Source organism: Colossoma macropomum, unplaced genomic scaffold, assembly GCF_904425465.1.
Source record: "Colossoma macropomum unplaced genomic scaffold, Colossoma_macropomum, whole genome shotgun sequence".
Taxonomy (NCBI): domain Eukaryota; kingdom Metazoa; phylum Chordata; class Actinopteri; order Characiformes; family Serrasalmidae; genus Colossoma; species Colossoma macropomum.
Genome location: NW_023494804.1, coordinates 2,741,442 through 2,766,966, shown reverse-complemented (window position 1 = coordinate 2,766,966; position 25,525 = coordinate 2,741,442). Strand labels below are relative to the sequence as shown.

General features: G+C 42.5%; 1 protein-coding gene across 1 annotated transcript; it reads right to left on the bottom strand.

Annotated features, from left to right (window-relative positions):
* Positions 1–493: 493 nt before the first annotated feature.
* per1a (period circadian clock 1a) lies at positions 494–25,525 on the bottom strand. Its single transcript, XM_036594363.1, is given in 21 exon segments — positions 494–2,506; positions 3,013–3,163; positions 3,366–3,549; positions 3,935–4,118; positions 4,309–5,300; positions 6,537–6,863; positions 8,849–8,996; positions 8,998–9,026; positions 9,799–9,917; positions 11,071–11,230; positions 11,341–11,446; positions 12,293–12,536; positions 13,797–13,950; positions 14,717–14,823; positions 15,071–15,149; positions 16,234–16,425; positions 17,385–17,586; positions 17,717–17,838; positions 19,038–19,291; positions 21,066–21,576; positions 25,370–25,525. Coding segments are annotated over 20 exon segments (4,347 nt in total). The 5' UTR covers positions 21,383–21,576; positions 25,370–25,525; the 3' UTR covers positions 494–2,230.

Sequence of the window (25,525 nt, the reverse complement as noted above, 5' to 3'; positions counted from 1 at the left end):
ATTCTTTCCGATAGCTGTGCCTCAAAATTTGTTTGGTTTGGACGGACTCGTTCCCCAAATCATCGAGCCTGGGAAGCCTGGACTCACTTATTGTTTACGCCTTTTAAAAGCAGCCTGACAGATTCCACATTAACTAAACAACTCAGCTCTTAAAAGGCCCATATTATAGATTTTTCCCCTCACTTTTTAAAATAAGAGTTGGACTGTTAAAGTTCCCAAACGTCCCATTCAGACCAGCTTACAGAAACAACCTAATTTTGAATTGACTTTTAGTGATGCATTTGCATATATCAGCCTATACAGCCTATTGCAGTTTAGCCCCACCCTCACACACTTAAGGTACTTTTATTTTTCTTTGTAAAAAAGCGTTTTGAAGGAGGTGCTCTGCAGGCCAGCCAATCAGATCAGAGCAGGGGGAAAAGGGTTGTGTGAAAATGTATTAAAGATCGTTTCTCATTTCCAAATAACTGAAAAAACAGACAAAACAACAAAGTTTGTTCAACTGTCAACATTTATTTATTTGAATATTAAATGAAACAATAGAGAGGAATCCTCTGTAAATCACTGTTTTAAAGGAATACTTCGGTATTTTTATACCTCTTTAATATCTGCTGCATTTGTAACTAATAGTCATTACCACAGATAATAAAGTCGTTATGTTTTCCTGCACTTAGAAAATAATATAAAATCTGTTCACTCCAAACACGCTTTAATGTAAGTCGATGGGCAGCTGCTCACTGGCTTCTATTATATACATGCAGAAGCAACTGCCCACTGACCTCTACTGGTCTGTTACATTGTTTTATGACCGTAAGCTACAGATGCAGCAGGTAGAGATGAAGTTGACATCCACTGAAGTGTTCCTTCAATAAAAGTCTGACCCACGTGGCAAGAGTTGACCCAACGTGGCGTAAAAGAGACTGTCCTGTTCCGAGAAGCTCCTATCAAGACCATCTACTGCATGTAAACTGATTGGAAGCCGACTGTTTTCACAGACAAGCTTTTCGAAAGCCCCAGCATTCAAACTCGGGGGAGTGAAACGCAGCCAACAGACGCTCATTCAGAAGAATTAAGGAATCAGCATCGTCGGCTAAAGTCTTGAAATCGCTCTGAACCTCAGGCACACTGTGCTGGGTTTTTTTCTTTCTGTTTACACACGATTAATGTCCACCCAGCAAGATTACCGCGTTTCCATAGGAACGGCCAGATCAGCTCCTCGCAAATCGGAGGCTTAGTTCTGCTCCTTTTGTCCGAAAACAGACAAATAATACAAAACAAACCATTACAAACTGCATATTTTTTATCTAGACAGGAGAAAATAGGTGGATTATTCTGGATTTGGTCGGCAGGATATACAGCAGCTCTAAACTGTGCATAAAAAAAAAACAAACAAAAAAAAAAACACACAGACAGGATCAACACCACCACATTTTAGAATAAACAAAAATCACACACATACGGTCAATGTGCATGAGTTCAATTTCAAATAAAATGTGCCTATTCTAGATTGTCTTTGGTGCATACAATCATTATTTTTTTCGACAAAAAAATGCAGAAATGGCATAAAAAAGACTGAAACTTAGATAGAAAACTTGAACAAACCACAAAAAAGTAAGTGTTTCTAATGCATTGTCCTTAAACGGATCTCAAAGTAATATCACATTATTTATTTTACATTTTCTACTGACTAGGACGATGATACATTTAAGACAATACCAACGACACACAACTAAACTCTGGTCAACGACACAGCCATCTAAAGGCAATCACACGTTGGCCCAGTCCCATTTCACCCCTCGCCCCACCACTTCGCCATTAGCCCTCTGTTTTGCACGTTCATGTCTAGGGGTAGGGTGTCCCGATTCTTGTTAAGATAGAGGGGTAACCCCTTGTAACTCAGTTCCAAGGGGTTAGGGTGACACTCGAAAACAAGGGGTAGGGGTAAAAAGAAGAAATGAGACTGGGCCGTCGTCCTCTGAGTCAGCCTACAGAACGAAGTGCATTGATTTCGGTGTTTCACTGGCCATCAGGTCCATGCAGGTGCATTTACAGCCCTGCAGCGCCACCTTGTGGGTGAGCAGTTAGACACTGTAGGGGTGCTGATAAGACTTGATGGGCTACAGTCTGCAACTGCAAACATACAACGTGGTGAGTGCTTCTGATAAAATGGCCAACAGGTGTAGGTATACGGCAGCTGGATCTAATAACTGGCAAATCAGTGAAACAGCGCTCAGTCCTGTTTCACTTCCACTGACGATGACGATGACGTCACCTCTGCCTCCTTCACAGCCTCATCCCGAGCATTTGTGTTACTCGTGTCAGCCGGAGCTTCTCTCTGAGCCGTTTCTGATGACTGCGGGCTGTCGGGAAGCGCCGAATCAGCCGTGACCGCGGTAATGTGATCACTCTCTTCCCTCAGGATCCTGGTGAGATCCATGTCGTGGAGCTCCACATCAAATGGTGGGGCAGAGGAGGCTTCTGTAGGGGAACCACACCCTCTGCAGGACTGTGGGGTGAATGACATCCAGTGATGAGGTTTAAAAACAACAACAACAACAACAACAACAACAACAACAACAGGACTTATTCTGGATAAAGCTCTAGACAAGCTTGATACATTTTATCTGGGCTCTATGTGCAACTTAAGTAATTATTGACCAGATCCAGTTTTAATCCAGTATGAATCTGCAGTGTGTGTAGTTTTACAGTCTGACAGTAATAATTGTGGAGTGATTTTAATCCAGTATGAATCTGCAGTGTGTGTAGTTTTACAGTCTGACTGTAATAATTGTGGAGTGATTTTAATCCAGTATGAATCTGCAGTGTGTGTAGTTTTACAGTCTGACTGTAATAATTGTGGAGCGATTTTAATCCAGTATGAATCTGCAGTGTGTGTAGTTTTACAGTCTGACGGTAATAATTGTGGAGTGATTTTAATCCAGTATAAATCTGCTACTCCAGCAGTGCTTTAGCTTCAAGATCAGCAAAGAGTTTTTAATGAGAGCCTCTCACAGTGATATTGATGGCTTTGGGGAGGCAGCCGGTTTGGATCCATGGGTGGACCTGACTCAGCTCTTTCTTCTGCTCCTCAGTAAAGTGTGGCTGCTGCATCTGGGCAGTCTTCATAACCTCTCTGTCCTCTCGCAGCACCGCCTCCCTGTCCCTGCAACACACAAGCACACAGATACAGAACTGTACGCATTACAGTGATCAGTCAGCTAAAAATTCAATTTAAGTTATGAATCTTATACTATTGTGCATCTCTAAATTAACGTTTCCAAGCACAGGCATCTTTCAGAAACTTTTAAAAACTCAGTCTAACAACTCCTGTGCTCAGCCGCTGGAGGAACAGCTGTATTTTATACCTTTTGGGCATCTGGTAGGTCATCATTACTTTCTCGTCTGTGTTGGCCATGACGAGCCAGATCGGATCCTGGAGGACGTATTTAATAAACTGCTCCTCTCCTGAGCCCCCTGATGCTTGCTTGTGACCGTGGTCGTTCTCTGATGAGTCTATGCTGCCGAAGTACTTGCTGGTATTACTGCTTCCTAGGATTGAAACAGATCAGAAGGTAATATATATCAATACTCCTGTGCAAATGAAACAATTCACAGATGCCTTCTTCTAGATTTTTTTTCTTCTAGTACTGTTCTTTAATTAACACCAGATTCCTGCACTTCGAATACGGTTTTTACAGCTGCACAATATGGAAAAAATACAACATCGTGGTTATACTATGCTTTGCCTTGTGCCTGGCGACGGTTAACTGAGTTAAGATGACTGTAACAGCCCCCAGTGACGGTAAAAGCTCATTCTGTCTAATATCACGATTAACACACAATATATTGTGCCCCCCTTAGAACTGTTCTGCCCTGGGCTTTAGAACAGAAAACACTCAACAGTGAAAATTTCCATCTTATTGTTAGAACTCACTAGTGCCACTTCCTGACGTGCTACAGCCGTTAGATCCAGAGCCGGAGGATCCGGAGCCAGATCCCGAGGACCCTGAGCCCGAGGCAGCCGAACCCGTTCCTGAGCGAGAGTCCTCCTGCAGCAGCAGGTCCAGCAGGTCACTGGAGGTGGACATGGCGTCCTGGTTGGACTCGTTGACTTCAGCCTGAGAGATCGGATCAAAGAAGCACAGAGTGAAAAAAAGACATTAACACTGATGCAGAGTTTAAATGTCAGTAAAAAAGCTAAAAACTGCAGTAAAAGTCACCTTAAAGCCTGAATTCTGCACACATTTTTAATAGACAACCGTATGTCATGCAGTGACCCCTATGAAAAAAAATGTTTTTTATCCAAACCTCTTCACTCACGGCGTCTTTAGAGCTGCTACGGGTCCCGGTGGTCTGTGCTGCTTGGGTGGCCCCTCCCCCTGGGGGCGGGGTCTGCTGTGTGACATCGGTACGGTTGCTCGGCAACTCCTCCAGCTGCAGCAGGTTGAGAGGCGAGGAGCATCGGGAGTGAAAGAGAGGAGACCCCGCCCCCTCGCGGTCCGGAGCCGGCTGGCCGGTGGACTGAGGGGTGCTGGAGCGAGAGGGGCCGCGGGCGGGCGGGGCTGCTGGGGGAGGCGGGGCAGGTACAGCAGCTCCGTTTTGGAATCCAAACAGAAGGTTGGGGTTGTAGAATTGCTGAGGTACGGCTAAAGGCTGGGTGGGATTGAGCTGGGGGGCTAGCGGGTTAAACTGCCCCAAAGTGGGGTTAAAATTAGCCACAGCAGGGCTAATCTGAGACAATGCTGGATTGAACTGGGGGTTGAGCTGGGTGGGCAGGGGCATGGCCTGTCCAAGCTGTTGCATTGCAGCATTAGGACCATTAAGCTGAGGGAACATACAGTTAGGCAGGATAAAGGCCATAACCGGAGGAACCACTGAGGGGAACATTTGAGAACCTTGCAGTGGAAATCTTGGGCCTGGCTGGGGGCAAGAAAACGCCGCCTGCATCCTCGGGTCCACCTCCACCTGCGGGACAGGGAATGGGGGGTACAGGGAGTAGAAGGGCGTGCAGCCGGGAGGATATGAGGTCATTATGGGTGGTCCGCTAGCCTGGGAGCCCACGGAAGTTGGCCAGGGGGAGGAGGATGACTGAGCCCCCGCAGAAAGGTGCTGACTGCTGGGGAAAGCTGGGACACTTGGACCGTCTGCTGTCGATCTAGGGGGCATGCTAGGCCCGGACGTGGACAGGGCCGGGCTGTCGGGGAAAGAGCCCTCGGCTTGATGTTTGAGTCTTTTGCCTCCTCTGCCCCGCCGCCGCCCACTACCTCCACCTGCTGGGTAGTCCTGGGAACTGCGGACACCTAAACAGCATAAAAAAGGAGAGCAGGGTGAAAACAAGACTTTACAATTACAATAATAAAGAAAGACTTTTCATTGAAGATGTCTAGAAATTTAGAAAGGGTTTTGCATTGCAAAGAAGGTATGACCAATGCACAACCAAAAAACTGGCAATGAACAAAAAAATAAAAAAAACTCAGTTGAGTAAGCAAGTCAGCAGTGACCGGCTAAACCTCTGACCAAAAACAGTTTAAATAAATAAATAAATAAATAAATCAATCACACAAAAGTAAAGACAGCTTCCTGACTGACTGCCTAATTTACATATCACTGTTGTCAGAACAAAACCTCGTATCTCCAAAATGGTAACTTTACAGGAGAAGGAAAAAACATACTTTACTTTTAATGTAAGTCAATGGAACCAGAATTTTTTTCTAAGTCATTTTGGGCCGTTTCTTTTAGTCCATTCATCATGAAATTTACTTACAATATAAAGGGTAACAGGCATTTTCAAATTATGTCAAAAACTGAAAAAGTCAAAAATGGAGATACGAGGTTTTATTCTGACAACAGCGATATGTAAATCGGTGATATATATAAAAGTTGGTGGGCAATATGTCAAAAACATAATGGGCCAATATTTCGAGAAATTTTCATGTCATGATATTTAGTTTTTCTGAGGTTTAATAACTTTGAACAGACAAAAACAGTAGCGACACGTTAAAAAAATACAAATGATTATATTCAAACGTGTATATTGTACCACACTAAATCAGGACTAATTATACTCCTTTTGTAATGAAACGTCCAGTTCTAGAAGTATAGATGTCCACAATGTGCTCAGAAAAGCAGACTGTGACATATTTTGATGTAATGTATCACAATAGAAGTAAATATCACCACACTGTCCAGCCCTACTCGAATCAGGAAAACAAAATATCACGACGTTTATGTTTTTGTATATATATCATGGTGTCAGTGTCTTCAGTGCTGCACACTTAAGATGTGAAAATTTTTGCATGTGAAATCTAACTTCTGTCCGTGAAGTCTGTGAAGGAGGAGTACTGATCATGACGGTTTTTTGGCTAATTAAATCTAATTATGCTCACATAACTGGTCTGATGAAGAGCTAACATGACTGGGCCCTTCATCATAACTACATCTTCAATTACAGCGAATCCCCATTTGGTATTGCAATTTAATCCAACACTAGGCTCAATCCTCACTCGGGAATCCAGCCTGAAGTCTCAGTGCCGTACCTTTCGCCGCAGGTGTGGCCGCTTGTCTCTGCTGGGTCGGGCTGGACTGGATCAGCCGCAGTTGGCTCAGGTCTCTGAAGCGGTTCAGGAAGGCCTGCTCCTCCTGCTGAGTGTGAGTGGACAGCACTTCTTTAGTGAGCCCCCATCTGCTCACTCCTCCACCCCCTCGTCTCCCCTCTTTATCTTTCTCCTTCTCCTTCTCCGCAGGGCTGGGGGAGGCAGCAGGCAGCGGAGTCACCCCTGTGGGAGACGCGGTGGGGTTTTGGAGGGCTGCGGTAGATGGTGCAGGAGTCGGGGTGGTTGGAGGCTCCTCCATCATTACAATGTCTGGTGAAGAAACAAAAAAGCTTCAGTTTTGGTTACTGTAGTACTACAGTCTGCACTTGGCTCTGTGGAAGCCAAACACTGCAGTCCTGCAGAGCCTTCAAGAATGTGCTCTTATAATTATGGGTCATAGTTTTGTGAGGGCCAGTTAAGTATATATATTATACTATCCACAGTTGTCACACAAAATATGGATGCAACACATAAAAACAGGCCTAAAATCATGAAAACTTGAGAACCAGTTGTATACCTTTTCAGCCATTTTCAATAATAGTATTTATTATCTGTTTTTTTGGTTTTATTTCAGTTTGACTTCAGTTATTTGGTAATAAAATGCATCCCGTTATGACTTGCGCTGCAATTTCACTGCCTGACACCCAGTACGTTTCTTACGAAACTAGGGCTCAGCAGGTAACAAGTAACATAATCCCATCACGTTTTGAAAGAAGTTATTATTCATTTGTATTCAGTTACTTTTTTGAGTAATTACTCAACACTGGAGCTATCTATACCAACACTAACGCTAGCATTAGGTACTGCTGAGCCTGTTCAGCTCTCTGTTCTGACTAAAAAACAAAGTTAGTTTTGTAAGTGTGGGGACGAACTGTCCGCTCTCCTCACTCTTTTTGCTTTTTCTTTGACGTGCTTGTTTCACTTTAATTGATTTTCCTTCTCAACACTTACAGATTCACACCGAAGGACTTCCTGTCCATAATGTAAGTCTAATCACATTTCACCTCTTAGCCCTTAGCCCTCTGTTTTGCGCGTTCACATTTAGGGGTAGGGTGTCCCGATTGTTGTTGAGATAGAGGGGTAGGGCGAAGTGTTTGGGCTACATGACCCTCCAAACGGAGGTTTTTCAGAGACTCCAAACAGAGAGATATGAGAAAAGAAGAAAAACCAGCAAGATGACTGTGAAAATGACAATAAACCCAAAAATGTGAGAATTTTCTCTTTTAAAAAAATATGATAAACATTGAATTATCTTAGTTTAATGTTGTTCGAATCTATTTTGGTCCTTTCCTTCATAACAAGCATAAAAATCTCTAGCAGTGCTGATGTCTCAGTAGCTAAATTTCTCGTTTCACCTTAAATGGTCCAGCAGTTACATTCTGGTGCCTCAGGCATTAGAAATGCTGCTCCATTTAAGGTGGAACAGGAAAACTTGAACAATCTGGTGAATATCTGACTTCAGCTTCATATCACTGAAGAATTAGGGGTGGGTGATAATAAATAATTGCCCCCCTCTTTGAAGATCATATGATTTCCTAAATGTAACTAAAGCCCAGCAGTGAGGAGCTGAACTTTACCCTCCTCTGCTGTCACTGCAGACTGGCAGGGTCGCCTACAGAGCAGCGCTGGTAGCTGTTAATGAAGTGATGCTCTTTTTATTTGAGGGAAGATCTCAACCACTACCCTGTAACTCAGTTCCAAGGGACAACACTCGAAAACAAGGGGTAGGGGTAAAAATAAGAAATGGGACAGGGCCGTAGACTATCTCTTTATTCATACCAGTCTGTCTTCACGCAGTTGTGTCATCACTTACAAACATGGAATAATAGATTATAATCACGGCAGAGGGGGCGCTGCATTAAAATTATTAAAAATAATCACTATTGTTGCAAATTTCAGCTAGAAATATAAAAAATTAGGCTATTTAACACATATCTAATCTTCTTAACTGTGTTTTCTTGGGACTCTAGATGCCCATCAGGAACGTGAGTAATGAAGTGGCTTCTGTTGTTTTTACAGTCAAGCCTTCTGTTTATGAGTGGAAAACGTTACAGAAGTATATTTTGTATGACTGTAAAGGCAAACCACTCAAGAGAAGCAGCAAAAACTGCTCAGTGTGAACGTGCATCCCAATAAAACACTGTGAACAGCGTGAATGATGTAAAGCCTGAACATCAGTGGCAAAGGAACCCAGTAATGTCCCAAGTGCTAAGTGTGTGAAATGGGCTACAGAGAGGATTCCAGAACAGTCCTACCTGACTCTGGTGGCTTCTTGTCTCCGACGTGGACGATGGTGCTGCTGAAACTGCACTGGGAAGTCACAGACACCACGCTCTCGGCCTTGTAGTGTAGAGCCAGAGGAGTCAGGGGGTGAGTCGGCTCAGCAGGGACCACTTTTGATCCCCTCGGCCACCTCCAGTGTCTCCACTATGTCTGGAGGGCAGAGAAGGAAATGCGTGTCGTTGATTCTGTACATACCCAACAGTAGCCACTTTCACATGCAGCCTGATAATCCGTTAATAATCAGACTAATAGCTCAATTGGAATAGAATACGTCCAGGTAAACACCTCAATCTGATTTTGAGGCCATTCGGAATACAGTTTCCATCCGACTGAACGAGGTGGGTAATCCTGTAAATAATCCGTTAAATAGAAGAATAATATCTGTGTAAACGCCTGTATCTGATTACATTCCCTATCGGAAAGTTTAAGTCCGTTCTGATCATGTTCGTCGCGTCGTAGTGAAAGTTTATACTGTTCAACATGGCGGAGCAGAAACTGGTCTGCAGAGGAGACGAAGTTTATGCTCTGATCTTTAAAAGACGGCGGTGGGACGGACGTCCAGCTTATGTGTCTCAGAACACGACGTCTTCCTCTCGGCCTTCTTTAATAAGGACATGTGAAGGACGTTTTCCTGAGTCTGACATCATTTTAAAGCAGTTAAAAACACAAGCGCTGCTCACTGCTGCTCATCTCACTCTGACTGGGCTCACGTGATGCTGGTTGTCACGGTAACATCTACGCTAAATGGTTCTCTACACATGCGCATAATTTTGGATCTGATTACTTGGAGAGTGAATGTAAACAGAGATTTTCATCAGATTGTTGAGCAGAGTGAGAATAAACACCTCAGTCTTCATCTATAATCAGAATGTGTTCAATCGGATTGGTGAATTCTTTGCATGTAAACACAGACAGTGTTTACCTTTAGCTGGTCCTGCTGCCTCTCTCCGCTTGTCGTCGTCAGAGGTGGAGGACGTGGTGCAGGAGGAAGAACCACATTTCCTCTTCACCGTGTTGGGAACCTTACAGCTCTCCAAATAACTGTGACGGGAACAAAACAAGCACTGTGTCAAGGCTGGAGAGGTGACTGTGCATAAAACACATGCTGTCATTCCTCAATAAGTGCTCCAGTAAGTCTTCCAGACCAAGCAGGTGCTGCATACGCACTAGTTATTTACTAGACACAGTGGTATGCAAAAGTTTGGACGCCCTCAGACAAATTTCATGCTGTGTTAATTTTCCAAGTGAAAATATGTGAACACACCCTCTACAGAGAACACACTTCTGCACACTTTATTGCACAATTATTGCTTATTGGCTGAATTTAAGATATTGAGGGAAAAAAAAAAAAATCACATATGAAATTTGGCAAAAGTTATGGCACATTTTAAATGTTGTTTTACTTTTTCCCCAACATGTTAAACTCAACAAATAAACAGAAATTGTGCACTAAAATTTGCAGAAAAATGTCATATTTAAGATGATTCGTTATTTTCATGCATTTTTTTTTATTTTGTAGAAAATCAAACGTTTATAAGTTCAAACTTTCAATAGAACTGTACACTCTTAAGAAAGATGGTTCTTTAAGGGTTCTTCAGTTAAGAAAATGGTTCTACAAAGAGCCATGAACACTCAAAGAACCCTTTGCATGATTACAGCGTTCTTCATAATGTGCTGTAGATGGTTCTATATAGAACCTGTTTGAAAAGGGCTCTATATAGCACCCAAAAGGGTTTTTCTTTTGTTGATGTAGATATATAACACTTCTCAAAAAGGTTCTATACAGAATCATCCATAGCACATTCTCTATCAATCTGGAGAACCCTTTCATGATGCAAAGAACGCTTCGATCATCAAAGGGTTCGTTGAGTGTTCATGGCTCTTTTCTTTACTGAAGAACCATCTTTTTTAAGAGCAGGCAGGTTAAAACAGCTGACTATGCGTCATTTAACAACACACTGTCAGCTAGAACATCTGAGTTCTCTCGTGACAGAACCTCACAGCATTGCAGTGTCTTTGTTTTTTGTTTTGCTTTGTTTTTAGTGGGGTTGTTCCATAATTTGAGAGTGTCAGCTCTGATCAACACAAACATGAAAAACATAAAATTATGCAACATTAAAAGTTACAATATTGGAGACACGAGGTTCTGCTCTATTAATCCACTAGTCGTCTTCAAATCCATGCAATCACATACCGGATGATGCTGTCCAGACAGTTGATCTGCTGGTACGAGTAGGTGGCCGGGAGCTCTTTTCGTGGTAGCTGTGTGGAAGCCTGTGCTTTAGGACTAAGAGTCGCCACCTGCTGGCTCTCTCTGGAAGTGCTCTCTGCTTCAGCAGCCTTTACCATATCTACTGAGACATGAAGGTCATATCAGAACCATGGCAACAGCTGAAGGCTCACGATTTATGACAGAGTGTCAGTTAGTCGAAGGCTTCTGTGTTTGAGGTCCTGCTGTACGTACCTGAGCTGGCCTGTTTGCGAGGTGCAGGTCTGTTTCGCGACTCTGTGTAAACCTGCTGTCCGCTGGTCTTCAACATGTGCGCATCCTTACACATCTGCTGGAAGGTCTGGAAGAGACAATGAGCAGAGCAGAGGGGAAGAAAAGAGCTCAGGTATGAGTCTAGCACAGGGACCATTTTTTGTGTGACTTATGTGACCCTAAAGATGGTGGTACTCTTTGAGAACTTCTAGAGGGTCTACTATCAACATATTGCTGCTGTCGGAACAAAACCTTGTATATCCATTTTTGTCGTTTTTCAGTTTTTGACATAATTTAAAAAAGAAATGACCCAAAATGACTTGGAAGGACGTCTGGTTCCACTGACCTACATTAAGAGTAAAGCATGTTTTTTCCTTCTCCTGTAAAGTTACCATTTCGGAGATAAAAGGTTTCCTTCTGACAGCAGCGACATGCAGATGATACACTCACGATAATTGCATGAGTGAATCTGAAGGTGCGCTGATTTTGGAACGTTACAGTTACGTTTGACTGTAATAATACAGTCGTATGCAGAAGTTTGAACACCCTGGTCAAAAGACATGCCTTGATTTTCTAAATGAAAATGAGTTAAGACATCCTCTACAGAGATCACACTTAAATATGACACTTTTGTGCACATTTTAGTGCACAATTTCCATTTTTTAACAAAATGGTGCCGTAACTTTAGCACAGGCTACATTTTATGTTTGACTTTCTCTCTAGCATGTTAAAAAATATATCCACATGAACAGTAACTGTGCATTAAAATGTGCAGGAGTGTGTTTTCTGTAGAGGATGTGTTTGACAATCAATAAGACACGGAAATGGACCAGGGGAATTATCCACTATTATTAATAAATAGATAATAAACAGTCTCTGGTGTAATTTACATCCCTCCTGATTTCACAGGCAGGTTATTTGACTGAAGGCTCACCAGTTTGTTGGAGTGTGGCGGCTCCTCTGCGGCGGCTCCGGTGCTGTCGCTGGACGAGGCGGCGCTGGGATGGAGCTCGCGGGAGCCGCTGCTGCCGAGGCTGCTGTAGCCCTGCGAGCCGCCGCTGTGGACCGGCTGCACCAGCAGCTTGTGGATCTGCTCACTGAGCTGAGGAACCTCCGGAGACATCGGCCTCACCTCGTCTTCCTCAGGGGCCGTGAACACGTCCTCATTCAGGGGGCTCCTACAGACACAGACAGCGACAAGACCAGAGCTCGTTCTTCCAGATCGCTAAGATGCTCAGCCAGCAGTAAATACGGCAATGCTGGCCTCATGTCCTGCTGGATTATATTCATTGTAAGCAACATTAGACATATTTGCATGTTCGTTTGGCCACATCATCCCTCCAATTGGGCAAAAACCTGTATCTCCATTTTTGCCATTTTTATCCTTTTTTATGCCTAATTTGAAAACTCCATTTTATATTGTGTTAAAATTCCATGATGAATGGACCAACAGAAACGGCCCAAAACGACTTTGTAAACAGTCTTGTTGCATTATCTTCCATTACAAGTTAAGCATGTTTTTTCCTTCTCCTGTAAAGTTTCCGTTTCAGAGATACGAGCCTTTGTTCCAGCAGAATTCACCTGCATTTGAGCCCACATTTGTAAAGCCACATTGCTGTTTTAGTACATTGTAAGCCTGCGTTCACATCGGCAGTGATACGATGAGGTGGAGGTAGGGCTGGGCGATAAAACGATAACGATAAGTGTCGCGATATAACTTTTCCTCGATAGAGCGATAAGACAGGTTCGATAAATGTTCGATATAATGCACCATTCTCACACTTCCACGTTTTAGCGAAAGCCCTGGTGGCGTTTTCTACTGCAAGGAAAGCGACACTACTCTGCTGTCGCCAGGAGAGGGCGCACGATACGATTTGTCACTATATATATTTTTTCTGACATCTGATAAGTTGGAGCAACCAAAGTAGTGCCACATTTAAAAACTACTATCAAAAACAATAAACACAATGATCTGTATTCAACATTTTGCACAATGTGCTGCACTAAATACAACTGAACAGGACTGACTGTGCTCTCTTTGTGATGAGCTATGCAGGTGGGGGTACTCAGAAAAGTATATTGTGATAATTTATCTCGTTAACGATAAACATTGTCATATCGCCCAGCTCTAACTGTAAGAACTGTTAAAACATTTATATAGTTTTAACACTACTTATATATCTAGGTCTTGCATAATCCTTTTTATTTGTATCTACACAGTTAAAAATGATGGTTCAAGGGTTCTTTAGTAAAGAAAATAGTTATAAATGGAAAAGTAACCCTTTCACAATGCAAAGAACCCTTTAATCATGGACAGTGTTCCAGGAATGTTCATGGTTCTATATAGAAGCATTTTCTCTACTAAAGAACCCTTGAATTATGAACTCTTGTGTCTATCTATCAAAAAAAGTTGAATCGTAGCGACTTTGCTGACTCACGTTCTGACTTTGTGCCGTCCCACGATGAAAGCCACCTTCCTGCTCCAGGGGTTGATGAAGGACGACCAGCTGGTGTCCATGGTCAGATATTCCCCACTCCGTGCACACATGCGCAGGGGCGTGTGGTCAATAGGCTGACCGGCATACTGTACAACTGGAACACAGAGAAAAGAAGATGGGGAACAACAAAAGAGCATCTACAGTCGAATATTTCTGCAAAATATTCTGAAATGTCTGAACTTCTGAGTAGCTTGGCCGGCTGAGGTGCTGCAGCTGAAGACGTGACTAACATGAGGGCATAAAATAGCATCTAAGGATGTGGTCAAAATAAAAATCCTTGCATATTTTTTAAATGTAAACAACACCTCACTGTGTTAGTTTTGTTGTCTATATTCTACCACAGCGTTCACAGATCCTACAGTCACAACAGTGTATTCAGTTGAAGCTGGAATCGTATCAAAATGACTGAATCAAACCGAATTGCAGTGGCGCTGTCGCCTCACAGCAAGAAGGGCCTGGGTTCGATGCCCCAGTCAGGCGACCAGGGGCCTGTCTGTGTGGGGTTTGCATGTTCTCCCCGTGTCTGTGTGGGTTTCCTCCCACAGTCCTAAGACATGCAGTCAAGCCAACTGGAGATGCTAAATTACCCCTAGGTGTGAATGTGTATGTCTGTCTGCCCTGCGATGAACTGGTGACCTGCCAGGGTGTTTCCCGCCTTTCACTCAATAGCTGCTAGAACAGGCTCCAACAACCCCTGCAACCCAGGAGGATAAGCAGCTTAGATAATGTGTGTGTGTGAATCGCAGTGAAACTAGAGATTTAATGATGCTTATGAATCTTGAACTCAAATTGGACCGCTGTGAGGTCAGACATGTAAACTCCTAATAACAATAGGAGAAAACTGCCTACATGCCACTCACTTTTTTTGTGAATGTCCACCATAAGCGGTCTGTCTTCAGGATGAAGGCACAACATCAGCGGCGTCCCCACCAGGTCCTGAGGGAGATAACCCAGCAACGGGACGGCTCTGAGAAGAGAGGACATTATGTAAACTATTACTGAGGAATCTTTTAGGAAAAGAGTTCAGTCTGACATTGAAAAATATTTCTAATTTGAAAAAGGGAGCATTAAACCAAGACCAGATTATGGGGAAGGACAACAATGATAAAGTAAGTAAGTAGGTAAGTAAGTAAGAAAGAAGGTAGGTAGGTAGGTAAGTAGAAATAAATAAAAACAAACAAACAAACAAACAAACAAACTAAGGTCCAACTAACCTCTCATCAATCTCCTGGAACAGGCAGCTCGGAGAGTGGCTGGTGGTGAAGATTCTTTTGTCTGCAGGGATTCGTGGTGCTGAAAGAGATAAAAACAGAATTTAAGTATGATTCTTACAGTTATGGGGAAACATCATAAAACTAGCTCGTTCTTTTCCCCTATTTCCTTTCTCAAATCTCACCAAAAGTCAATTTCACTCATTAAAAGGTCTTATACTTTTCTGCCTAAGGTCCACATGGGACGTTTGAACTGCTTCTTTTACTAAAAAGAGTCATAACGTATCTACATGATCATTTTTCAACCTCTCTTTATCCCTTAGAATTAAACATGCTGTGCCTTGAAAGGTAATGAAGAAATATGTGAACACTTTTAAAACTTCACCATACACTCCTCACTCCGAACAGGCCTTATGTGGAAACTAACCTGCAAAAAACAGCCTGTTTTGAATTCATTGTTTCTGTGACGTCAAGAATCAACTTGTTTATATGTATCTACCTATTTGGCCTACAGTGCTTTAGCCCCACCCACTCACACTGAAGTTATAAGGAGGAGTGTTTCAGCTCTGAGCGCTTTTTGAATCAGAGATTGCCAATCAGAACAGATTATATATATATATATATATATATATATATATATATATATATATATATATATATATATACGCGCACACACACACACACATACATACATACATACATCTAAACTAAAGATAGACACTATATATATACTTTATCCTTCACATCCTTTCATATTTACACTGTAAGGATATTTTGAAACTTTAACACTGTTTACGTTCCACATTAATCTCCTTTATTTCCAAAAAAGTGAGGAAAATTTGACTATCCATGATACTGACCCTCCAAAGCAAAGGTTTGGCCAAATTTCCACACTTCCTTCACCCCTTAATGTAAATGTAGTCCTTCAGGTAATGGACAACTACCTTACTAATTAGCTAACAGTGCTAACAGCCTAAATAATCACCCACTTCCCTCAAACCATGTGGAGGTGTTCAGTATCTCTAACAGAACTGATTATGTGGTTCCTGACCTGGTTGAACTAATGTACATCACATATACTTAAAAACATTAGTTGTTTACATCTTAAAGCCTTAATTGTGTCTGTACTCTGAAAAAAAGCAAGGTTGCTTAAGTCAGTCCCTCACCCTCGTATCCGGAGTGCACCCTCTCGGTGATGAGCAGACAGCACGGCTCGGGCTGAGACGTGTCCGAGTCCCGCAGAATCAGCCGATACGGCGTCAGCCGGAACGGATAATATTTCAGCTCTCCTCCGCTCTCTCTCTCGCCGCTGATTCGGCAGAACATGGACTTCTCCTGAGCGCAGTCCACCGGGGAGGCTGCAAAACAACACAGCACAGGTCAGCAAAGCTAAAGCTAACGATGGTAACAGTTAATGAACATAATGGCCATCAATTAACATCATGCAAATGCAGTCATGCTAAATAGTGCCCACGGTCATCCCTTCATTAATACAGCAACTTAATAATTATCTCAGTTTGTTAACGACTGTTATGTAATAGTTACACTAACATTAACAAATGGTACCATTTCAATTATTAACCATCTACTGGACTGACGAACAATCAGTAATTATTCTGAATTGCAGAAACCTAATCATTAATAATAGTTTATTAATAATGATTCCATTTTTGATACTCATAACCCAAATTCCATAACTTGAAACATTATGCGTTTACTTAATCGCATAAACACATTCCATAAGAATTATGAACAAATTGTCTTTTGAATGATTAAGCAGTTATTTACTTTTCTTTAATGATTATTTAATTAAGTGGTTCATATATAATTTCTGTTAAACGTTAATAACCATAATTATTAACTAGGCCACTTATAAAACGTTGTGATTTTATATATATTTATGAAGATACAGTCATATGCAAAAGTTTGTGCACCTCTGGTCATCTACAGAGAACACACTTCTGCACATTTTAATGCACAATTACTCTTTATTTGCTGAATTTAGTAAACTGGGGGGAAAAAAAAGTTACAGCACATTTTTTATTTCAGTTTTTAGCCGAATATGTTACACTCAACTGACTTAAATAAATCAAAACTGTGCTCTAAAATGTGCAAGAAAACATGTCAGATTTAAGTTTGTTCCCTTCTTGAAAGAATTATTGACATTAATTGGCCAAAGTTAAAGGAAAAACTGTGCTAGACCAGATTTTACACATTCTAGCCTCATACAGTCGTACATCTCCATAATAGTGACACACAAAAAAAACAAATTTTATAAACCCACGAGTGTCTCTAAATCTCTAGATAACAGCCGTACCAGTGCCGGTGCAGGAGGCCCACGGAGGCAGGCGGCAGGGGGCTGTGCTGCTGTAGAAGGTGCTGACGTCCTGAGGGGCCAAAAGCTCAGAAAACACAGACCCCTGCAGCCTCTCCGGCTTACAGCGCAGCAGAGAGGACGCCTGCGGAGAGATATAGACCACTTTCCCTGAGAGGAAGGACACGGCCACGGAGAACGTATCCTAGAAACAAAGGCACACAGAGCAAATTCTGAACATCCGTAACATAAAACAACGAAAGGAAAGTCGGGCTGGAAACAAACAGCAGCCGATAAACGAGATTGTGTGTTGTGTGTTTTGCTGTTTGCCTTACAGTGTTTTGAAGTGCGTATTCTGAAGTGATGTTGTCCAGCTCTTCCACGGTGAACGCGGACAGATCCAGGCAGCAGCCATGATTTTCCTCCACACTCCACTGGTGGTAGTACTCCTGATTGGCTGTGAAATCACAACACAAGATGGTTCAGACCAAATTCATTTTTCAAAATTGCTGATAAGTCTTTTTTTAAATATTTTATAAGAGCAAAATTAGTGTTGCGTATTCATTTAAAGGGGCCCATATTGTGTAAACACTGTTATTCTCCAACCCATCAGCTCATTTTTGGAAATGAAAGCCTTGAGTTCACTACACGACAGTTAAAGTCTGAACAGATTATTAAAAAACTGGCCATCTCACTATCCGACTGGTGTTTGCAGATTTTTTTGGAAATATTGGAGATCCTCACTAAACAATTAGGGATCCTACACTACTCAACTTTTAAGCTGCTGCTAAAGCAAACGGAGCTCACTGACCTCACCGAACTCTCGCTTTCTCCGATTACTAGGAGACGCAAATAAACAAACGTGTAGTGGCTGCTGCTGTTTTCTCTGCCGTTTGCGCTGAAACAGTAAAGAAGCAGCAGGTAAACATGTTTAAATGAGGATCATGGATTTAAAAAAGTGATCAGTTTTGATATTTTTAGACTTTTAAATGTACATAAACTCGACTGTGCCTTAAACGCAGCTCATAAAATCCTTCACTCCACATTTTTTCTTGTTTACTCATATTTTCTTCTTTTGCACTCACAGTTTTCATCGGCTGTTGCAGGAATGCGTTCAGATTGAGTCGTTGACCAGTTTACACTAGATTACTCTCAGAGTCGGGTCAAAAAAATCAAACATGTTTAATAAACTCTGACTGGTCTGAGACGCGATTGGGAGGCCAAAAATCTGACTGTCGACTCAGACTGACCCAAAATCTTCAGACTAGAGCCGACCAGCACAGACTCAGCCAGACTGAGAATCGGGGCTAAAATCGTGGTAAAACTCGTGCAGTCTGACTTAGACCTCAGCCCGTTTTGATATCTATGTTTTTGTGATGTCACACAAACCAGCACACTTACACACATCTGCCTATGCAACCTTTGGCCATTTAGCTCCGCCCAATCACACTGAAGCAGTTATAAAGACTGTTTCAGCCTGGATTGCTTGAAAATTGTTATGTAAAATGGATTTAAGACTGTTTTGGGGCCATAAACCCACACGAATGTCATTATTTCACACGTCTTCACTCTAAAGGTCAAATTAAGTCACAAAGCAGCCAACGTGCAACTCAAATGCAACTAGGTAAGGACTGAAGTATTGCGTCCAGCACTCACCCCGCACTTGTTTAACGCAGTTGAGAGCGTACTGCAGCGAGGCCAGCGTGCTGGACCGGCCTTTCCCTCGCTGCTCCGCTGGAACGCGGATCTTCAGCTCATGCAGGGCCTTCAGCAGCTCCTTCTGCGTCTGCAGGCGTGCAGACTGGTCACTGCTGCATCCGCTGGTGGACGGCTGGTCCTGCTCAGAGCTGCCGCTTAGCAGGCTGTAGGCGGCCGAGCTGCTGGGAGGAGACGGGCTGTGCGAGTTGGAGCTGGAGGACGGGAGAAGAGGGTAAGAGCAAGAAATAATAAGTTCACTTATTAATTATGGGCAGGCGATGTGACAATATGTCCTCATTCCAGCGATAAATTTGACCAGGATACTCTTTTCTGGGTATATGATGATTGTGGTCAGTACTTCTAGAACACTGAAGAACTGCATAGACCACAAAAAAGAGATTATGACCCATTTTACTGCCCGTAATGGCGTGCCTATATGCTCCATTTTATATATGGATGATTCGACTGAATTTGTTCAAACTGTGGTCCCACAGTACAAAAACAAATATTCAGGCCTTAGATATTTACATGGATTATGTTCTGATCTATTTAAATCTAAGGCTTTAATAGAGACAGTAATAAGATGATTATACTCAAAATAATCATCATCATCATCATCATTTATACTTCATCATGTATACAGAGTACTTTCTGTTGGAAAAACAAAAAACAAAAACATCTACTAACAAAAAAACATTTTTTTTAAAGATTTTTTTGATTTCTTTTAAAGTGAAGATGAAAGATTTTAATTTAATCATAAGTTTATTTAAAAAAAAAAAATGCTGTGCCGCGTTTTCGTCACTACCGAAAGTTTTAGTCTGTGGGCGGAGCCTTATTTTAGCCACGCCCCTGCATTTTAGAGCAGGAAGTGAGGCTGCATCCCTGTCCCTCATGGCCACATGGTGAGCAGTTAGATCCCATTGTTTTGAAGTAAATGTGTCCCAAAGTCTGAAGATCAGTGTGGAACATTAAGAATCATCATATTTTCTGCAGTTTAACACTTTTTAGTGTTTTGATGAAAAATATGATGATTTTATGTGTGAACGGCTGTTCACAGGATTTTAGTCTTAAGTCCAAAATCAGTTAAAAGACTGTGAAATAAATCAGTACAATGATCTATATTTTAAAATATGAATAAATAAATACATAAACAAACAAACAAACACACACAACACTATTTTTTGGCATCTGACTTAAACCTTCATGTGGGCAGTAAAAACACAAACAATATAATAAATTCACACAATATTAATATAGTAGTAAACAGTATTTTTATGTATGTTAATGTGCTTGTTTAACCATTTCCTGCCTTCAGCCCAGTATCATTTGTATTACTCATCCAATCAATACTTCATTGTGTTAAATCAGGTGCTGCTGATGTCATTTAATAAATCCATGTTACGGCTCCAGGCATCCAGGAGAAATCTGGAACCAAACTTTTTCAAACTACCTCCTATCAACAATATTTTTAACATTTTCAACAACTTTCTTGCATTTAAGCTTATTTGTGTCTATTTTTATGATCTATAATGATTTTACAAGCAAAAAACACACTAATTGCTCAGATAAACAACAACCAGCTTATAATAACATTATCTTATTTTATTTATTTCTGTCTAGTAGTTGCCGTAGTTTTAATGCATGTTTTCAGCTGCTTTCTTAATCAGATCTTTCATGGAAGCCACTGTCAATTATCAAACATAGGCATCTGGGTGCAGCCAATCAAAGTAAAGTGGGCAGATTTTTATGAAGTCGCTAATTTTAGGGTTTATTTTGTTAGATGGTGGAACAGCAGACACTGAAGTACGTCTATGTGAGATCTGTAGAAATGTCCAAAGCACAGGACACTGAATCAGACCTTGACCACAGAACTGAGAACTGTATTTAACCAGAAAAAAATAGGTTTTCTGGTACAGCCCCCATTATATACTCTTATGAAACGACCTAAAGAGGTAGAAGCAGGACGGTTTCTGACTGTATGGGTACCTCTTGCTCTCTGTGGCCTCTATAGCAGAGTCCTTTCCATTGTTAGAGCTGCAGGTGGACGCCTCCTGACCCGCATGACCATCGCACTCTCTCTCGGGAGAATCGTTCCCGCTGGACTGGGCGTCTGTGTCATCAGAGTGTGACCGTTGCGCCGTCCCGGAACTGTCGGTCACGGAGCGGCCACTACGACCGACCGTACCCCTGCTGCTCAACCTGGTGGAACCGGTTCTATGTTTCTTTCCGTCATCCTCGTCCGTCCCTCCAACCCCTTTACCGGTATCATTGCTGACAGCGGTCTGTAAGTTAACATCACTCATAATACAACTGAGACTAGGTCACACAGTGTGTTCCGCTCATGTGTACTGAAATGGTTCTACGAGAAAGCATGAATCAGCAGACACAGAATCCTCGCAGAAGACGGAACGGTCCGTCCGGTCTGGTCAGTCTGCAGGGTTCTTCTCGACTCCCTTCGAGTCCTCAGTCCTTCGCTGATTCTAGAATCACTCTACACCTGGAAATACAAAGAAAAGAGAAGAAAAGCCACTTCAGATTAATGTACAGCAAAACAAAAGTCCCAGGTGGTTGCCAAGGTGTTGCTAGGCTGTTGCTATGGTACCGTAGGTGGTTGCTAAGGTGTTCCTATGGCATCGCTATAGAATCCCAGGTGGTTGCTAACGAGTTGCTAGGCTGTTGCTGTGGTACCGTAGGTGGTTGCTAAGGTGTTCCTATGCCATTGCTATAGTAACCCAGGTGGTTGCTAAGGTGTTCTTATGCCACTGCTATAGTATCACAGGTGGTTGCTAAGGTGTTCCTATGCCAGTGCTATAGTATCCCAGGTGGTTGCTAAGGTGTTCCTACGCCACAGCTATAGTAGCCCAGATGGTTGCTAAGGTGTTCCTATGCCATAGCTATAACATCCCAGGTGGTTGCTAAGGTGTTCCTACGCCATTGCTAAAGCAGCCCAGGTGGTTGCTAAGGTGTTCCTATGCCACTGCCATAGTATCCCAGGTGGATGCTAAGATGTTCCTAAGCCATTGCTATGGTATCCCAGGTGGTTGCTAAGGTGTTCTTATGCCACTGCTATAGTATCCCAGGTGGTTGCTAAGGTGTTCCTATGTCATAGCTATAGTATCCCATGTGGTTGCTAAGGTGTTCCTATGCCACAGCTATAGTATCCCAGGTGGATGCTAAGATGTTCCTAAGCCATTGCTATGGTATCCCAGGTGGTTGCTAAGGTGTTCCTATGTCATTGCTACAGTATCCCATGTGGTTGCTAAGGTGTTCCTATGCCACAGCTATAGTATCCCAGGTGGAAGCTAAGTTGTTCCTATGCTATTGCTATAGTATCCCAGGTGGTTGCTAAGGTATTCCTATGCTACCGCTATACTATCCCAGGTGGTGGCCAAGGTGCTGCTCGGCTGTTGCTATGGTACACTAGGTGATTGCTAAGATGTTTCTATGCCATTGCTTTTGTATCCCAGGTGGTAGCTAAGGTGTTCCTATGCTACTGCTATAGTATCCCAAGTGGTTGCTAACGTGTTGCTAGGCCATTGCTATAGTATCCCAGATGGTTGCTAAGGTGTTGCTGGGCCTTTGCTATAGTATCCCAGGAGGTTGCTAAGGTGTTTCTATGCCAGTGCTATGGTATATCAGGTGGTTACCAAGGTGTTGCTAGGCTGTTACTATGCTACCCTAGGTGGTTGCTAAGATGTTCCTGTGCCATTGCTTTTGTATCCCAGGTGGTTGCCAAGGTGTTCTTATGCCGTTGCTATAGTATCCAAAGTGGTTGCTAAGATGTTGCTATGCCATTGCTATAGTATCCCAGGTGGTTGCTGAGGTGTTCCTATGCCACTGCTATAGTATCACAGGTGCTTGCTAAAGGGTTTCTATGCCATTGCAATTGTTTCCCAGGTGGTTGCCAAGGTGTTGCTGGGGTGTTGCTATGGTACCCTAGGTGGTTGCCAAGGTGTTGCTATACCATTGCTACAGTATCACAGGTGCTTGCTAAGGTGTTCTTATGCCATTGCTATAGTATCCCAGGTGGTTGCCAAGGTGTTGCTGAGGTGTTGCTATGGTACCCTAGATAGTTGCTAAGGTGTTCTTATGCCATTGCTATAGTATTCCAGGCGGTTGCTAAGGTGTTCTTATGCCATTGCTATAGTATCCCAGGTGGTTGCCAAGGTGTTGCTGAGGTGTTGCTATGGTACCCTAGGTAGTTGCTAAAGTGTTCTTATGCCATTGCTATAGTATTCCAGGCGGTTGCTAAGGTGTTCTTATGCCATTGCTACAGTATCACAGGTGGTTGCTAAGGTGTTCTTATGCCATTGCTATAGTATCCCAGGTGGTTGCCAAGGTGTTGCTGAGGTGTTGCTATGGTACCCTAGGTAGTTGCTAAGGTGTTCTTATGCCATTGCTATAGTATTCCAGGCGGTTGCTAAGGTGTTCTTATGCCATTGCTATAGTATCCCAGGTGGTTGCCAAGGTGTTGCTGAGGTGTTGCTATGGTACCCTAGGTAGTTGCTAAGGTGTTCTTATGCCATTGCTATAGTATTCCAGGCGGTTGCTAAGGTGTTCTTATGCCATTGCTACAGTATCACAGGTGGTTGCTAAGGTGTTCTTATGCCATTGCTATAGTATCCCAGGTGGTTGCCAAGGTGTTGCTGAGGTGTTGCTATGGTACCCTAGGTAGTTGCTAAGGTGTTCCTATGCCATTGATATAGTATCCCAGGTAGTTGCTAAGGTGTTCTTATGCCATTGCTATACTGTCCTAGGTGGTTGCTAAGCTGCTCCTATGCCATTGCTATAGTATCCCAGGTGGTTGCTAAGGTGTTCCTATGCCATTGCTATAGTATCCCAGGTGGTTGCTAAGGTGTTCCTACGCCACTGCCATAGTATCCCAGGTGGTTACTAAGGTGTTGCTAAGCATTTGCTGTGCTATCCCAAGAGGTTGCTGTGTTGCTAGTCTGCTGCTTTGCAGTCCCAGGTGGTTGCTAGGCTAATCTCTGTGTTATTGAGCTCTGCTAAAGCCTGAGTAGACTGATAAATCGATGTGATTATCAGTTATTAATCTCAGTGCTACTAAAAACATTATTTTTTAGTGCATTATAATACATGAATACATTACTAAATACATTTAAGACAGTCTATTCAGAATTCAGCCATCAACAACATCAACGTATTCTGTCCTACCATGTATGTAACTATACATCTATCTGCACATACAAACAAATACAGAGAGAGAGAGAGAGAGAGATGCTTTACTTTCATGGGGAAAAGTTTATTTATATTTGAAGCCAGGCAGCTAGAAGGACAGATAGATGAGTCGTGGAGGACAAACTGCTAAATAAAGGGATGAAACGACCACACTTCTACAGGTAAAGGGATTAAAGTCTGGTAGTTGCAGCTACAGGTTAAATATACCTGAAGTTCAAGTTTAGCTCCAGCTGAGAGTCACTGCCAAACAAGCAAGAATGATCAACCATATGCAGAGAGAATTAGACAGCAATAACAACAGCTTTGTTCATCTGAAATCTGGAACATAATCCAAAATAACAATGAACACTTTGGCACAAATCCTCCACAAGGCCCTTTAACTTAAAGGGGAACTCCACTGATTTTCCAAATTCCCTCCATAACTCAGTGTGTGAGATGTGAACAGAGAGATTCAGAGTGGTTTGGTGTGAAATGGTTCAGATGTCTTTACAGTGGTGGTGATAGGAACCAAACGTCGCCATGACTACAACACAAATATAGACATTTTATTTACTATCCAGAACCACCAGTGAACCTACACGAGTCTTCTGAGTTTTACAAGCAATGTTGATGATGGAAAATAGTGGAAATCTGAAATAATAAGCTTTCTGTGGGGACTGTTTTGCCTCACGCCACCCTGCACGTATCCCTTCGCCATGAACGGGTTAAAATAAATAGATCCAAATATATTCTAAGCCACAAAATTATCACAAAACTATCGTAAAACAGTGTCTCAGTCATCAGGCAGTGATTTAATAACCATTTCATGCAATAACATTTTGTGAGGGAGCTTTTAGAGGTGGACGTCTGGTTCCTATCACCGCCACTGTGAACAATTCTGACTCGGTAAGTTTCTCTAAAACGCATCGTTTCACACCAAACGACCTTTGTTTACATCTTAATCGTTTCATTATGCAGAATTTATACTGAAAAATCGGCGGCGTTGCCCTTAAACGTTGGCTTAGCTACACCGCCCACCGTTCTTTATCTTAATTCGGCCACAAAACAGCGATAAAAAAGGGGCAATTCTGAGGCAGAGGCAGGTTTCTTACCTTAGATCGACTTCTTGGTTCGAGAAGAGCCTCTTATTACGACTGTAGAGAAAGAATTGTGGAAGAAAATCGGAGACAAAAATCTCAAGCAACGACGCATTTACAGCTACGAGTCGAATGCACGTCTCCGAAGCCCTCAGCACACTCAACACGAAA